The sequence below is a fragment of the Schistocerca nitens genome, chromosome 3 (assembly GCF_023898315.1).
Source record: "Schistocerca nitens isolate TAMUIC-IGC-003100 chromosome 3, iqSchNite1.1, whole genome shotgun sequence".
In the NCBI taxonomy this organism is placed as follows: Eukaryota; Metazoa; Arthropoda; class Insecta; order Orthoptera; family Acrididae; genus Schistocerca; species Schistocerca nitens.
Genome location: NC_064616.1, coordinates 489839605 through 489856156, shown reverse-complemented (window position 1 = coordinate 489856156; position 16552 = coordinate 489839605). Strand labels below are relative to the sequence as shown.

The 16552-nt window shown below is 43.0% G+C and overlaps 1 protein-coding gene across 1 annotated transcript in view; it reads left to right on the top strand.

The window, feature by feature from the left end:
* The window catches only part of LOC126249291 (neuronal PAS domain-containing protein 4), a 462434-nt gene that overhangs the window by 212036 nt on the left and 233846 nt on the right, over window positions 1-16552 (top strand). Inside the window, exon 4 of the mRNA XM_049950945.1 lies at window positions 5618-5771. Within this exon, the coding sequence (XP_049806902.1) occupies window positions 5618-5771 (154 nt within the window). The remainder of the gene's footprint in view (window positions 1-5617; window positions 5772-16552) is intronic.

Here is a 16552-nt window from a genome sequence, read left to right as displayed (position 1 = left end):
ATTAAAATAAATTGTGGTTGTTGTGATAACTGAGGTGCAGTTTTAATGAGATATATCATGCGAATACGAATGTTTTAAATATTAATGTAACGAACTGTAGCTCGGAACACGCTGCTAACAAAGATACACTACTGGCCATTAAAATTGCTACACCACGAAGATGACGTGCTACAGACGCGAAAATTAACCGACAGGAAGAAGATGCTGTGATATGCAAATGATTAGCTTTTCAGAGCATTCACACAAGGTTGGTGCCGGTGGCGACACCTACAACGTGCTGACACGAGGAAAGTTTCCAACCGATTTCTCATACACAAACAGCAGTTGAGCGGCGTTGCCTGGTGAAACGTTGTTGTGATGCTTCGTGTAAGGAGGAGAAATGCGTACCATCACGTTTCCGACTTTGATAAAGGTCGGATTGTAGCCTATCGCGATTGCGGTTTATCGTATCGCGACATTGCTGCTCGCGTTGGTCGAGATCCAGTAACTGTTAGCAGAATATGGAATCGGTGGGTTCAGGAGGGCAATACGGAACGCCGTGCTGGATCCCAACGGCCTCGTATCACTAGCAGTCGAGATGACAGGCATCTTATGCGCATGGCTGTAACGGATCGTGCAGCCACGTCGCGATCCCTGAGTGAGTAGATGGCGACGTTTGCAAGACAACAACCATCTGCATGAACATTACGACGAGGTTTGCAGCGGCATGGACTATCAGCTCGGAGACCACGGCTGCGGTTACCCTTGACGCTGCATCACAGACAGGAGCACCTGCGATGGTGTACTCAATGACAAACCTGGGTGCACGAATGGCAAAACGTCATTTTTTCGGATGAATCCAGGTTCTTTTTACAGCATCATGATGGTCGCATCCGTGTTTGGCGACATCGCGGTGAACGCACATTGGAAGCGTGTATTCGTCATCGCCCTACTGGCGTATCACCTGCCGTGGTGGTACGGGGTGCCATTGGTTACACGTCTCGGTCACCTCTTGTTCGAATTGACGGCACTTTGAACAGTGGACGTTACATTTCAGATTGTTTCGACCCGTGACTCTAACCTTCATTCGATCCCTGCGAAACACTACATTTCAGCAACATGCACGACCGCATGTTGCAGGTCCTGTACAGGCCTTTCTGGATACAGAAAATGTTCGAGTGCTGCCCTGGCCAGCACATTCTCCAGATCTCTCACCAATTGAAAACTTCTGGTCAATGGTGGCCGAGCAACTGGCTCATCACAATACGTCAGTCACTACTCTTGATGAAATGTGGTATAGTGTTGAAGCTGCATGGGCAGCTGTACCTGTACACGCCATTCAAGCTCTGTTTGACTCAATGCCCAGGCGTATCAAGGCCGTTATTACAACCAGAGGTGGTTGTTCTGGGTACTGATTTCTCAGGATCTATGCACCCAAACTGCGTGAAAATGTAATCACATGTCAGTTTTAGTATAATATATTTGTCCAATGAATACCCGTTTATCATCTGCATTTCTTCTTGGTGTAGCAATTTTAATGGCCAGTAGTGTATTATTTATAGTGATTTGTATTATCGGTTTCAGGAAATGCATGTAATTCTTCACTTTGGCGATATGAGAAATCTTTGAAAGGAATACAATCAGTGGGACTCATGTTACCGTTTGGTGGATGCAAACTGTGTTATTAGTTCTTGTAAATCTTCTTCAGTTGTTATGACTGTGTTTGCTGCTACTGTTACAGCTGTTATCATATGATTACATCAAGCTGAGTTTCAATCTTCGGGTAAAAGCGAATGTCATAGATATAGGGCATACCAAATATGTCATCCGGATAATTTAAAAAATAAAAATGTCTCAAAACATTAATAAAGATGTAGCAATCCCATTTGACAATACTACTGGTAGTAATAGTTACTGAAAATACAATAAAAATCGTACCTGAAAATACAATCATGTAAAATACTGCTGTAAACGACACTAGGGAGAGCTTTCGTTACTGTTACTGATGTAGCAATGTGTGGGCCGCGACAAGACGAAGCATTTGTTTTTTATCGTACATACACGTTTTATTCAATACTTGCTAATTTCTGGTGTTCCCACATTATCTACTGGAGTCTTTTCTTGTACAAGGAAATAAAATAAACCTTTCTGCGGCATAAAATCGTAACATTATTTCAGTATAAGTACAATATACCAATTATATAAGACAATATTTAAAAACCTATTCTAATATAATTTTGCATAGTAGTTGATTGTTAACAACATTTTTGCTTTCCCTATAGGAGCAAATGTAAACAAAATGTTGGTACACACGCTTCTTGGTTATCAACATTGTTCTATATCGAAGACTTGACGATCTCATACCCACTCAGTAGCACTTTGTAGATTGCCCCCGTCGCTTGTGGGTCATGATCGGGAATGCAAGTCGCAACAGGAACTGTAAACTCTTAAACTCGAGGTAGAGCAGACTCACCATCTCCTGTTAATTCTAAAATCGTTGCTTCTATTACACTATCCTTATAAAGTGCATTTAGGAATTCTGTTAAGATATGTATGAACCTATCTAAGTGTACTAAGGTGCCAGTATACCATCCTTCTACTTACCTACACGTCCTGCCCACATTCAATTCGCTTTCATTACGTCTGGCGCTCCGGACAGTTCACTGACCAATTTGTTTGAGTTTCTGTCTCTGCTAACAATTACCAGCATGCATCTCTCCTTTTCTGCTTAAGCAACCATCAAACGTTTTTGAAATTCTCGCTTCCCCATTGTCGTTTCTGTTGGTTTTTGTCTGCGTTATATTTAGTTCTGTCGCTGTTGGTGTTATTATTACTGGTGATTTTAAACAAATATAATTCATCTGACGAATCGTTACTAATGGCAACGTATCGAGAGTGGTAGGTACTATTTGTTGAACTTTTGTAGGTCGCTTGGTTCTGAAGAACTGAGCTCATAGAAGCTGGAAGGCTTGGGATAGATAGTCTCTTGCGCATAACAACCTTACAGATCCCACAATAACAAAATTGATCGAAGGACTGTAGTAGCTTCTATGTAGTGAATGCTGTACTGTGCTGTCAGTTTCTTCCTCATACTCCTCGGATGTCGTTATCTCAGTTTGTTCGTTGCGAAGCACATGTTTTCAGGGATAGTTTCAGAATTCCGTTAAGAAGGCAGAGATTGTTATACCGTCTCCTTATGGAAGTCTATGCACTGGGCGGAGCCAACTTCCTCCACATAAAGCGCTCTCTCTTGTTAGCAGACAACATAAGTTTGACAAATAGTACAGTCTGTATGTACTGCAAGATTGAAAATGACACACTGGAGACACTGTTTGTTTCCAAATTAACATTTACAGAGAGATATAAGAATGTATGTAGTATATACTTAGGACTGCTGGGAAAAATACCGCCGTGTTAACGTCTTACCAACATTTTTAAGCCATTATCAACAATGGCTGCTGTCGCTGTTCCGTATTAAATAATTATCAGACACTTTATGACTTTCACAGTAATGTGTAAGCTTGTTCCTGTGTTTCTCTACAGACAGCAAATATTGAGAACATGTCCTGTTATTTTGTATGCAATAAAGGGAACTGCCCAGTAGAGCGCATTCATTGGTTATAATGATATTAATGGACTAGTGTTGGACAAATAACAATCTTCAGCGGCATCCCATGTACAGGGTGCTTGTTTTAACTTGAGACAAGTAACTGCCTTGGAAACGACGCATTAGACGAAAAATGTCTTAGGTGAAAAGTTGAAATTGGTAAAGGGGACATCTGTCTATACTACAACTGGCCGCCTCCTAAGCATCCGTCCTGCATGGGAAGAGTCAATTTTGTATTTTCAAATGGAAAGACTCCCCCCCCCCCCTTTATTGCATATTCAGTTCCTAGACCAAAAATGCGTTCTCTTTACTCTAACCATTGTTTCCCATTCGTGGTAGATGGCGATGTAATCGACAAATTCAAATGTGCCTACTTTTGCAATTAAGCACGGACGAATTTGATACTTCACTTCATTTAAGATGTAAATGTAAACCTTTGTGTTCTCATGGCTGATATGGATGTTCAAACGTCACTTGAGTGTTGTAAATATGACTGTATGGTGGAAATAATATGGCTACACATTAACATTTCTGGCAAAAGCCACCTGTACAATAACATAGTTTTCTGTCCCCTGCTGGGTTGATTGTAGTGAGTCCCCAAATTATCGGAATGCTTGATTTCGGTGGCCGTCCTTGAACCCCGTCATCGAGCTGACTGATTTCGTTGTATGTAATCGCTGTAACGCTCGCGGTGGCCACTGCACGGCTACCGGCGGAATACGAATCACTAGCACTGTAATACATTGTAATAATGTAAAATAGCCATGAGGTGATAGTGACAGGGGCACCTGTCAACGGCACTCAGCGAAATCTAGCTCCGCCATATGGAGACGCAAGGGGACTCACCGAAAACAAACACTTCAATCGTGAGAGGCAAGGGGAGTCACCGATATCAAGCATCCCGACGGCAGGAGAAAACTACTACATCCACGTCGTTTTCTCAGATCACATAGTTTCTAACCAGCCACCGAAATGGTTAATCATATTGTAATGTACAATCAAATTTGCAACACTAAAGTAAATTTCGAACATAAATATAAACCGCTAGAAAACAAACGTTTAAGTTTACATCTTAATGAAATGTACAATCAAATGAGTCGGTTCTTAATTGCAAAATCGGCACATTTGGCGTTTGTCAGTAACAGCGCTATGTACCACGAATAGAAAACAATTGTTTCAGTAAAACGTACGTTTTTTTTTTGTCGTAGAATCCGAATATGCAATAATAATGGGTAGGTTCCCTTTTGAAAATACAAAGTTGACCCCGCCCGCACGGTTGGGGTTGTAAGGATGGGCCCAGTTGTAGCACGGGCAGATGTTCCCCTGACTAATATTAACCTTTTCACCTAAAACATTTTTTTTTTTTTTGCTTTCGATGCATCGTTTTGCGATATTTACTGTATCAAGTTAAAACGAACACTCTGTGTATTCAACATATTACACCTTACATATATATGTTTAAAATTGTATATATTGTTGTTTTAGCTGTTGGCAAGGACATTTATTAATAACATGTAATGATCCTATTGTATGGCAATAGTACTCGTCATATATATTTTGGTGTTGTGCAGTTGCACAGTAACATTAAATATGTTATCGGCAAATGTGTTTTGCGCGTGCTTTAAAATAATAATATTAATAGTAATAATATATGGATGTAAAGCACATCGCCATCACCAACTTACGATAAAAAATTTACACACTGGTTGCCATTGCCATTTGGATCATTACATGAATGTTAGCAGCAAATGTCTTCGACATGTGCTAAATAAACTACATGTATAGGATGCGGTTAGAGATGAGCCTGTGCTCTGTACTAGTCCATAAATAAAGTAAGATATATGAAGTTCACTCTATTGAACATCTTATGTCGGTATGTGTAAAACACATAATATATTTTCAGTTAATGTGTAGTGTTTTAATAAGTGTAATATCGGTTTACGAAGATATGAATTGGGGCCTGAGACAAATAGCTAAGTAAGGACAGAGGGTGGGAGTGGTGGTGTGTGACGCGTGGCGTTGTGTCGGCAGTCACGCAGTCGGAGCAGGACCGGTCGTGCATCCTGCTGCTGCGGCTGCAGCGGCGCGCCGGCGACTGGCTGTGGGTGCACTGCGTGCTGCAGGTGAAGGACAGCGTCGACAGCAGCCAGCAGCCCGTCATCGTCTGCACCAACCAGGTCCTCAGGTAAAGTCACCACTAGCTTTAGTCCCAGCGTCAGCCTTCCGCCACTTGAAAACGCCATTCATTTACAGAGGTTGTTCAAAAATATGGAAACACCACGAGAAATGCATGTTTGAACATAAACGTGGATGCTAGGCAAGCCTGCAGGTTATGCCGTTGTATTTGACCACGCATGGCGTCTTCAATACGCTCCAAGTGACACTTGGTGACGCCTCGGTCAGAACAGTGTTATGTGTAGTCACGAGTGCGTTATGTCGGAGCCAAGTGAATTCGAATGTGGGCGGATCGATGGTACTAGTATGGTGGGAGCTTCCGTAACCGAGATAGCCGAAGTGTCTGGTGTTTCATGAGGCATCTTATGGAGTATTTATGTTATGAACAGGGATAGCGGAAGAATATCATTACCTAACCAGGGAATGGTCCAGTCCGACATGTCGAAGCCTACTCTGAAATATTTCACTCAGGAAGAATGCACAGAAACAAATACTGTGTAAAAATTTTAGGTTTCAAGGCGCACGGTAAGTATTTTTATAAGAAATTTAAGGTTACTCAGTCTTCCCATATAACAATGGTTTGTACAGCCATTCTTGCGTAGTGCGCGACCCACAGAATAAGAAGATACAGCGATGACAAGACAACATAGCACGACATAACGCGAAGTCGAGAGTGCGCACATGCTAATTGTACGTACTTAAACCATACCAGAAATGTCTCAAATCGTTAATATTTTGAATGACTTGCAGTTCATATAGACAGCTAAACTGTTGCAGATGTAATTGTTACACAAATGACTGTAAGAGGAAACAAAATCAAGGCGTATATCATATTACATAACACACGTCATCCATCAATTGGGCCTTTCATTTGATAGAGTGAAACATTTTGTAAAAATTCTTTTAGCGCGTTTCTTACAATAATTTTTGAATAATGCGTTTTTTACTGACAATGGAACATTTCCTTGCTTATTTCCCGTTGTCATCACAAAAATGCGACGTGTTTTGGATGACGAAAACAAAGTTTTCCTTACACAAGGTACATTTGATAAAACGATTTGTACATTCAGGCACTTCAGAATAAGTTCTAGTTTTATTCAGACAGAATTTTGATGGAGTAAGAAATGGTCGTGACCGTTCATCTGAATACTGCGGTGCATACCAGTCATACTTGACCAAATTCGGAGGAAGTTATGATGCAAAGTGACAATGCACAAATGACTGAAGTTTAACAACATTGTTACGTTGATAAACTTGAAATGAAAAAGATATTTCGCAATTTTTTTTTCTCTGATAGTTTTCTGGAAAGTGCTTCACACTGTCGAAAAATTTCTTCAGTGACTGGCTGATACACACTATTAGTTCTTGGTGAAATCCAAATTATATTAACAATTATTCCGTCTTCTCCTAAAGACAGAGGTGTTTTTACACTCAGGCTGTGAGAGTCCAGTAAAAGCAATACATTATTGCCTGCAACTCTTAAGAAGACATTTCGGATGTAGTACTGAAAAATATTCTCTCCTATTATTTCAGATTTTGCTAAGTCGATTACAACATTTTTTAGATTACACGGTCTTTTTTTAAATTTTTAGCCCTAATCTACCTTGATGTTCCAGAAGACAGATATAAAGTAGCTGAAATCGTAATCGACTGATACTTATCAGTGGCATTGTTGTATACGAATGTTTCATAGCATTCATCGACTACACAAGCAACTGCCATTATCGCTCAAAATGATATAATGCGGTTTGCACGCAGTTCTTGCTCAAAACCTGACAGACTGGCTTTCTATTCGCAGTTTTACGGAACTTCCTGAACATGTTTCACCAGGTCGAAGTAATTTTCAGATCCATTGCAATTCAGAGGCCCTAGTCTCGTAGATTTCCCTCCGTAATGGTGCACTGACTCTCAAGAGCAGTTATAAATCTTTGGAATAGTTTTTCTTTCACACTTTCGGGAGTTTCATTTTGTGCCTATTAAAATCTTTCTCCCATATATACAATTCACGTTCAGATTTTACGAAACGTAACCGGCTTTGCAGACAGCTTAACATTACGCGTATTCTCCCGCCATCGTTTAACCAAAAATATTTACGGGCTTTTCTTTGTTATTGAAAACTACTGCTCTCCATGATTTCTATGGGCTAGAAAGGTACTGTATTTTTGCCCTGTACTTTAATTTGCACAATAATGACTGTTCGAACCACAATTCGTAGAATCGTCAGAGTTACTTCCTCTTTCTTCTAATGTTTCCGCAATATCTAACGAAATGTCGACATCATTCTAATGAATGTCCAAGAAATTAACAAATAAATAGCATATGTTTAGGTCTTCAGGGGAAGTAGGTGATTTCAGTTGTATACCACATTCTTCTCATTTTAGCCGGCCGGTGTGGCCGTGCGGTTAAAGGCGCTTCAGTCTGGAACCGCGTGACCGCTACGGTCGCAGGTTCGAATCCTGCCTCGGGCGTGGATGTGTGTGATGTCCTTAGGTTAGTTTGGTTTAATTAGTTCTAAGTTCTAGGCGATTGATGACCTCAGAGGTTGAGTCGCATAGTGCTCAGAGCCATCTTCTCATTTTATCATACGAGGATGACAACATTAATTGGATACCTTAATACTGTGAAACTCAGGAACCTACTCAAAGAAAGATGCTTTTAGCAAGCATAGCCGGCAGCTGTGGCCGAGCGGTTCTAGGTGCCTCAGTCCGGAACCGCGCCGCTGCTACGGTCGCAGGTTCGAATCCTGCTTCGGGCATGGATGTGTGTGATGTGCTTAGGTTAGTTAGGTTTAAGTATTTCTAAGTCTCGGGGACTGATGACCTCAGTTCCATAGTGCTTAGAGAGATTTGAACCATTTAGCAAGCATACACAAAGAAACTACAATGGAAATTAATTCAGTTTTTCGTCCATTTTTGACACTTAGCGATACTGGAAAGGCAACTGCTGATATGGATATTGAATGACTGCAAAATCGAGCAAATATTAACTGTGAACAACTGTGTCAATGAAACTATCAATGTAAATAGAAATTCCTTTTACAAATAACGATGACGTTGTGGCGTGTTATGTTTTTACCAATGTGCCGTCAGTCACCGATGTGTGCCTGCCGTGTTGAGCATGCACCGTGTGCTACAGCTACGGTAGGGGTGTACATTGCGCCAGCCGCCTGGGGAGCTCTGAATTTGGCGTTTTTAATTTTTTTTTTAAATTCTTGCACTGTGTCTTAGCAGCTAAAATTTAGACACTGTGTTTCTTTCAGTGTATACTTCCAGAGTAAAGAATTTCGACATGTCGGATTCGACCGTTACGTTGTAAGTCACAACGCGCACGAAAGAGTGTGCAGAGTGATAGTGATGGATGGTCATTGAAGAGGATTGTGACAAAAAATAGGAGGACGATAACTGTAAAAGTCACTGTAGAACTGAATGTCACCCACGCGAACGGTGACAGCACCAAAAAAAGCACAAAGGCAGCTCCAAAAGCAGGGAATTGCAGGGCGAGCTGAAATTACAAAACCGATCATCAGCGACGCAAACGCTCGTAACAGGAAAACGTGGTGATGAAGCCATAAAACCTGGAATGTTGACCAAAGGAAGAATGTCCTTTGGTCGGACGTGTCTTTTATCACACTGTTTCTGCCCGAGTTAACGTCCCAAGAGCGAAATATGGCGGCAGTTCTTCGTTGATTTTGGTGGCCGTATCGTGCTATTCCATGAGCGCATGGTTACTCTGCAGGTTCGCATTACTACCAAGGATTATGTGACCACTTTATTCAGGTCCATCCTGTGGTACAGTGTTTTTTGCCCAAAGGCAAGGCTTTGTCCCAAGACTACAGGGCCCCCGTTTACACAGTTCGCTTTTTCCACTACTGGGCCGGCTGGTGTGGCCGAGCGGTTCTAGGCGCTACAGTCTGGAACTGCGCGACCGCTACGGTCACAGGGTCGAATCCCGCCTCGGGCATGGATGTGTGTGATGTCCTTAGGTTAGTTAGGTTTAAGTAGTTCTAGGGGACTGATGACCTCAGCAGTTAAGTCCCATAGTGCTCAGAACCATTTGAACCATTTTCCATTACTGGGTTTTTGAGAATGAGGATTAATCGTCGCATCTCCCAGGCCGCCATAATCGTCAGGTCTCAATATTATTGAGCCTGTGTGATTTGGAGAGAATGGTTCGTGATTGCTATCCACCAGTATGATCGTTACGTGAATTTGCAGGAAGTATGGTATAAGATTCCCTTGAAAACCGTATAGGACCTGTATTTATCCAGTCCGAGACGACTGAGATCTGTTTTGAACGCCAACGATTTTCCTACACCGTATTAGGCATGGTAATGTTTTGCGTTCGTGGTGTTTCCATATTTTTCTCCACTCCCTGCACAAACATATCTACATACATACTCCGACAGCCACCGTATGGTGCATGGCGGAAAGTACCTTGTACCACTACCAGACACTACATTTGTCGCAGACTGCAGAAGGATTCTGCAGCCTCTAGCCTTCATGCAGCCTGAGGACCATAATGGCGTAATATGGGTGTGAGGGGCACGTACAGAGGCTTACATACAATAATTTCTTCCTCGCTGCATTTGTTAGTGGGGAAATGACAAGCAATGGTAGAAATTAACTTACGACAAATTGTGACCAGAAACTGTGACGTACATACGTAGCTTCAGATCTACAGCAGTCGCGTACTAAACGTGACTGAGCCCGCTTAAAAAGAAAACTAGGTTATTTAATTAAATTTCTCTTATTGGACGCAAGCTGTAGGCCTTTTTCAGAATGTATGTAACTAGTGCTGCTCTGTTGTGTATAATTGCAGAATAAGTGAATCAGTGACCGGATAGAGACGAGTAATATGCTACTAATTCATCATTTTACTTAGTGAGGTGGCACAGTGTTCAGATAATGAACTCGCATTCTGGAGCACAACGGTTCAAATCCCCAGCCGGTCATGGAGCTTAAGGTTTTATGTGGTTCACCAAGAAGATTGAGGTAAATGCCAGGATGCTTCTTTTGGGAAGGATTCGGTGAATTTCCTTCTCAGTCCTTCAAAAATCCGAGTGCGTTCTCCGTCATTAATTACGTGGTTGATAGGACATTGTGTTTAATTTTCCTCTTCAACGCACGTAAAAAAATGAAGGTGGGTGTCACACCATTATTATGAAAGTATCGCATTGAGTAAAAAGTAGGTGTTGAAATGTAATTTTCTCTACATTTAAATCAGTTCAAACCATTGTGAAACATAGCTGCCAGCACCATATACTTCTGTCTGTACATCAGTTTTAGTTAATAAAAATGTATGTACCTTAAACACTTTAGTGGAGCGAGATAACTTCTGTCTAAGCAAACGTTTATTTGTTTGTAATTCAGGCAGATGGATTTTACTTGTACTAACAGTATTCTAGCAATAAAGTGTGTGAAAAACGTCTCAGGTAGGAGCGCACTTTCATCCCAGGCAGTTAACAGAGCGCCACAAGAAGTAGCCTCAAACACTCCCTTACCACACATTCGCATTAGGAGATAATAAGTGTTAGCTGTCCTCCAGTGAAACTAAACCTTGAAATTTATGTCTCACTGCGCTGGAGAGAATGAGGCCCTCATGGTCACAAGACGAGGCCTGATTATACGCAGACAAAACGAAACGAGAATTTTCACCACTTAAAATATAATTGCAATATACGTTCAGCACAGTCATCAGTTTTAGCTTCGCACTTGGTCGTTATTCACGGTGTTCGGAAATTCCCGTTACAAACTTCTAGAACTTGTAGAGGGATGTGAGTACATAATATTTTGAATGGGAACCCATGTCCGGAAACGTACCGGTAACGTTCTACGACGGTTTCAATTCGGATGTTTAACTCATCCACTTCTGCTTGAGAAATTGAAGTAGGCGTGACGCAGTGCAATTATTAGGTAACAATTCGAAAGGAAACATAACGAAACATACAATTACCACTTAAGCACATTTGTTTGTATTAACACTTAAAGCATCATCTGTTTACATTATTGCAAAACGAAAGAAAATTCAGCATACTAAACGTGCAGGACAGTAGAGATGCGGTACAACAGCGGCTCGATGATCGACCATTAACGTCCTCACAGAAATTGTACCTAAGAAGCATGTGCTGGTACACACTCTCCATCGCCGCCTGGTGTCTCTCCAATTTCTAGTGCAGCGGCCAGAACTCGTGCCAGCAAATCTTCCTCTGTCTCTACTGAAGTCTGGTAAATTAAATTTCGCATACTTTAAGCGACACCAGGTGACCATCTGACGTAGTGCACGTCACCCTGTCTACCCTACTGCATATCAGGCTATCAGGACAAGCAGCTCTGAGACTTTTCTCTTTCTCTCAACAGCCGTAGACGCGTTACACATCCGAACTGAAGCCATCGTAGAACGGAAACGGCACGTTTCCGGACATGGATTTCTATGCAAATTTTTACGTACTCACTCCTCTCTACAAGTCCTAGAAGTTTGTAACGGGAATTTCGGACATCCTGTATAGACACTTATTTAAGAAATTCTCTTTTGAACGGTACTGACTTGTGAATAATAGATAGTTTCATTTGTAGAACTTCCGCCTCTGTTTCTGAGTGGCCAGCACAGCTTACTGCTGTGCGGGGGACCCGGAACTAGTTCCCGGTACTGCCAGGGAACATTCCTTGTTGGGAGGACTCGAACGGGACCCACTCAGCTTCGTGATGCCAGTAGAGGAGCTACGTGAATGAGAAGCAGCGGCTCCAACGTTACCAAAACTGACAAAGGCCTGGAGAGCCTTGTGGTGACCCCACGCTCCTACATACGGTATCCAAATGACGCCATTGACTGAGGATGACTCGCCGGTCGATCGGTTCCAAATGGCCTGTCTGAGGCCAGAATGGCGGAGCTCATTTCTATAACAATGGATGGTTAAAAATCAAGGGGAAGCACTGGATATGTTGTCGGATGTTGGCTGCTGAAGTTCTTCTGGCATACTTGAAATGGGTTCCTGACGCCGTATATTCAAATCGATGGCGACCTGTCTCTGAGTGGACCGGTCAACGTCCCGTGCGTTTCTGCGGAGGCGATGTCACAGCCCTTTGTCAAACACTAGTGGTGGTCCTGTGCGACACTGAAGAGACACCCTAGACAGCGTTGACCTCGGAAGCATGCAGTAGAGTGCAATCTCGGACATACTGTACCTTGATCATGCTACTCCTCTTATCATATCACTTTCAGTCTCGGTTAACTTGTGATATGCTGCCTTGTTCAATACCTATCACCTGTAACAGCCTGCTCAGATATCGAGATACTAGCCGCGGTATTAAGGTCTCGAAAACGGCACACGTACAAAAGGGAAATTACTTTCCGTGGCTTTTGGGCACTCCGTTTAAAGCAAGCACTGCTCTCCTTTTACAGTCTATGAGCAGCTCTTGACATTCTGTATTGAGATAGATAGTGAAATTTTGTTACATTGTGTGTATGAATAGGAAGTTTATTGTATCCACACTTATATGAATTTTATCCTATAGCACATCTTCTTTCGGCATATTTTCTCTCGAGCCCAAATGCCCACAAACACAGTTTCATTGATACCAAGAATGCAATACAAAGGACCCTCAGTACAAATCAGAGTCGGCAGTTCGTATTCAGAATATGGTACTTTTTGAATATATTGCAACCTGTAGCCACATGACCGTACTGCTCGCACTCACAGTGAAGAACGAAACTAGTGGCTCCTTCATGAGCGAGAAAATACTAGGGGCGTTCAATAAGTAATGCAACACGTTTTTGTCTCGACCAATTTCGGTAAAAAAAATGCAGAATTTGTTGTGGGACGTCATGGAATATTCTTACTTCAGGCCCTGCAGTTTCATGAAGTTATGATCGGTGGCGTCCCTATGCATGGCCGTCAAACTGGCGTCTGTAATGGAGGTGCGTTCCAAGCCGAGAGCTGTTATTAAGTTTCTTTCGGACGAAATCTAGAGCATCGCATATATTCATAGGGGCTTGGAGAATGTCTCGGAGGCGTAGTAGTGAACAAAAGCAAGGTAAGTCGTTGGAAAAGGCGTCTGTCATCATCGCAACAAGATTGCGCAAACCTGTCCCATCTCTATCGTGCAGGCCGGCCGCATTCAGGTGTGACTTCTGCACTGTTGGAACGTGCGGAAACACTAATTCGAGGTGCTCGACGGATCACAGTCAAACACCTCGCTGCAAAACTAGATATCTCTATTGGTACTACTGACATACTTATTCACCAGCTGGGATACTCAAAGATGTGTGTCCACTGGATTCCGCGCTGCCTAACGGAAGACCATAAAGAGCAACAAAGGACCACCTGCGTGGAATTGCTTGAGCTTTATGAGGCTGATTGTGACAAGTTTTTGTCGATCATCGTCACAGGAAGCGTGGGGTCTTTACTTCCAACCTGATACAGATCGGCTGTCGATGGGGTGGCGCCACACCGCCTCTTCTCCGAGCAAAATATGGAAAGCTGCAGCCTCAGCTGGTAAAGTCATATCGAAGGTCTTATCAACTTTGAAGTGTAGGGTGCTACCCTCGGGAAATTGAAGAAACGAGTTCAGCGTGTTCGTCGCCACAAAAATGCAAACAAACTTCTCCTTCTCCATCACAATGCAAGGCTTCACACAGGTTTGCGCACCCGAGAGGAGCTCACAAAACCTCATTGGACTGTTCTTCCTTATCCCCCCCCTAGAGCCTGAATCTCGCAACTTCCGACTTCCGTTTGGGCCAATGAAGGATGCACTCTGCGGGAAGCAGTACATGGATGATGGGAGAGGTTATAGATGGGGCAAGACGTTGGCTTGGACGTCGGGCCGAGCGTTGTAGTCGCGCGGTCTTAGGCGCCTTGCCACGGTTCGCGCGGCTCACCCCCGTCGGAGGTTCGAGTCCTCGCTCGGGCATGGATGTGTGTGTGTGTGTGTTGTTTTTCGCGTAAGTTAGTTTAAGTTAGATTAAGTAGTGCGTAAGCCTAGGGGCCGACGTCATCAGCAGTTTCGTCCCATAGGAACTTACCACCAAAATCGGACGTCGGACAGTGGAGTGGTACCATGTGGGCTTACAGGGCCTCTCTGTAAGGTGGCGTAAGGCCGTCGCATTGAAGGAGATTATGTTGAAAAATATGGTTTTAGAGCGAAAATAGTGGAGAATAGTGTGGTGTATTGGAATCGTCAATAAAACCAACCTGGTTTCAGAAAAAAAATATGTTGCGTATTACTTTCTGGACCCCCTCGTAGTACCAATAATGCAATATTAGTGTCTATTGCTCCCAGCTTTATTCTTTAAACATATTGTCGTGTCCAAGACAAATATTTCAATGGCCCACAAGCAAAGTCGTCATCATCAGTAATTTCCCAAATTTAGTCTGCTAATTTGGCTATACGAGGAACATGGTCGGACTTCGCACGCATACCACTAAACAACTACTGCCGGACGACTTGTCCTTTGTAGCAGTAATTATGTTTAGGGGCCACTCCGTAGTGTTACAGGTACCTGGGCCACAATGGAAAAGAGTGAAGCGATTGATTGAGTAGGTACAGCCCTAAAACTTTAAACATTTATTTAAAATCACGAAGACGCACTAAACTTGCTCACTGATAACCCAACACCTGTACTCAATTCAATTATCCTATAAAGCGTAAACATTTTCAATAAAATTGTTTCCTTAAAGAAACCAATATTTAAATACTATATTACTGCTATACCAATTCCGATAATAAGATTTACAATTAAAAAATCTAGGAAATTGGACGTTTTATGCAAATCTCTCAATCATTGTTCTTCCTTAGTAATTTCGGTTACACTTAATTAAACCAATAATCAGAACCCTATTTCCACACTTACTCACGAGGCAAGAATAATCATAACTAAATAGACTGCCGAATTTAGAAAACAAATGGTTCAAATGGCTCTGAGCACTATGGGACTTAACTTCTGTGGTCATCAGTCCCCTAGATCTTAGAACTACTTAAACCTAACTAACCTAAGGACATCACACACATCCATGCCCGAGGCAGGATTCGAACCTGCGACCGTAGCAGTCGCGCGGTCCCGGACTGAGCGCCTTAACCGCGAGACCACCGCGGCCGGCCCGAATTTTTAAACCTACGAGAATATACAAGTGAGTATACCACTTTAATTTAGGACTTACAGAACATTCAGTGGTAACCAAATGTTCACTAACATTGGTTTTGATATAATTAGAAATGGAACATTCCTTACCTTTTCTTAATGCCACGTTGCTACTCTATCACACACCCTGCCCAACGACATGCTCCATCCGTCTAACTCAGTCCACATGAATACAGGCAATGTCAGTTCTTACTCGTGAAATACACTCCTGGAAATGGAAAAAAGAACACATTGACACCGGTGTTTCAGACCCACCATACTTGCTCCGGACACTGCGAGAGGGCTGTACAAGCAGTGATCACACGCACGGCACAGCGGACACACCAGGAACCGCGGTGTTGGCCGTCGAATGGCGCTAGCTGCGCAGCATTTGTGCACCACCGCCGTCAGTGTCAGCCAGTTTGCCGTGGCATACGGAGCTCCATCGCAGTCTTTAACACTGGTAGCATGCCGTGACAGCGTGGACGTGAACCGTATGTGCAGTTGACGGACTTTGAGCGAGGGCGTATAGTGGGCATGCGGGAGGCCGGGTGGACGTACCGCCGAATTGCTCAACACGTGGGGCGTGAGGTCTCCACAGTACATCGATGTTGTCGCCAGTGGTCGGCGGAAGGTGCACGTGCCCGCCGACCTGGGACCGGACCGCAGCGACGCACG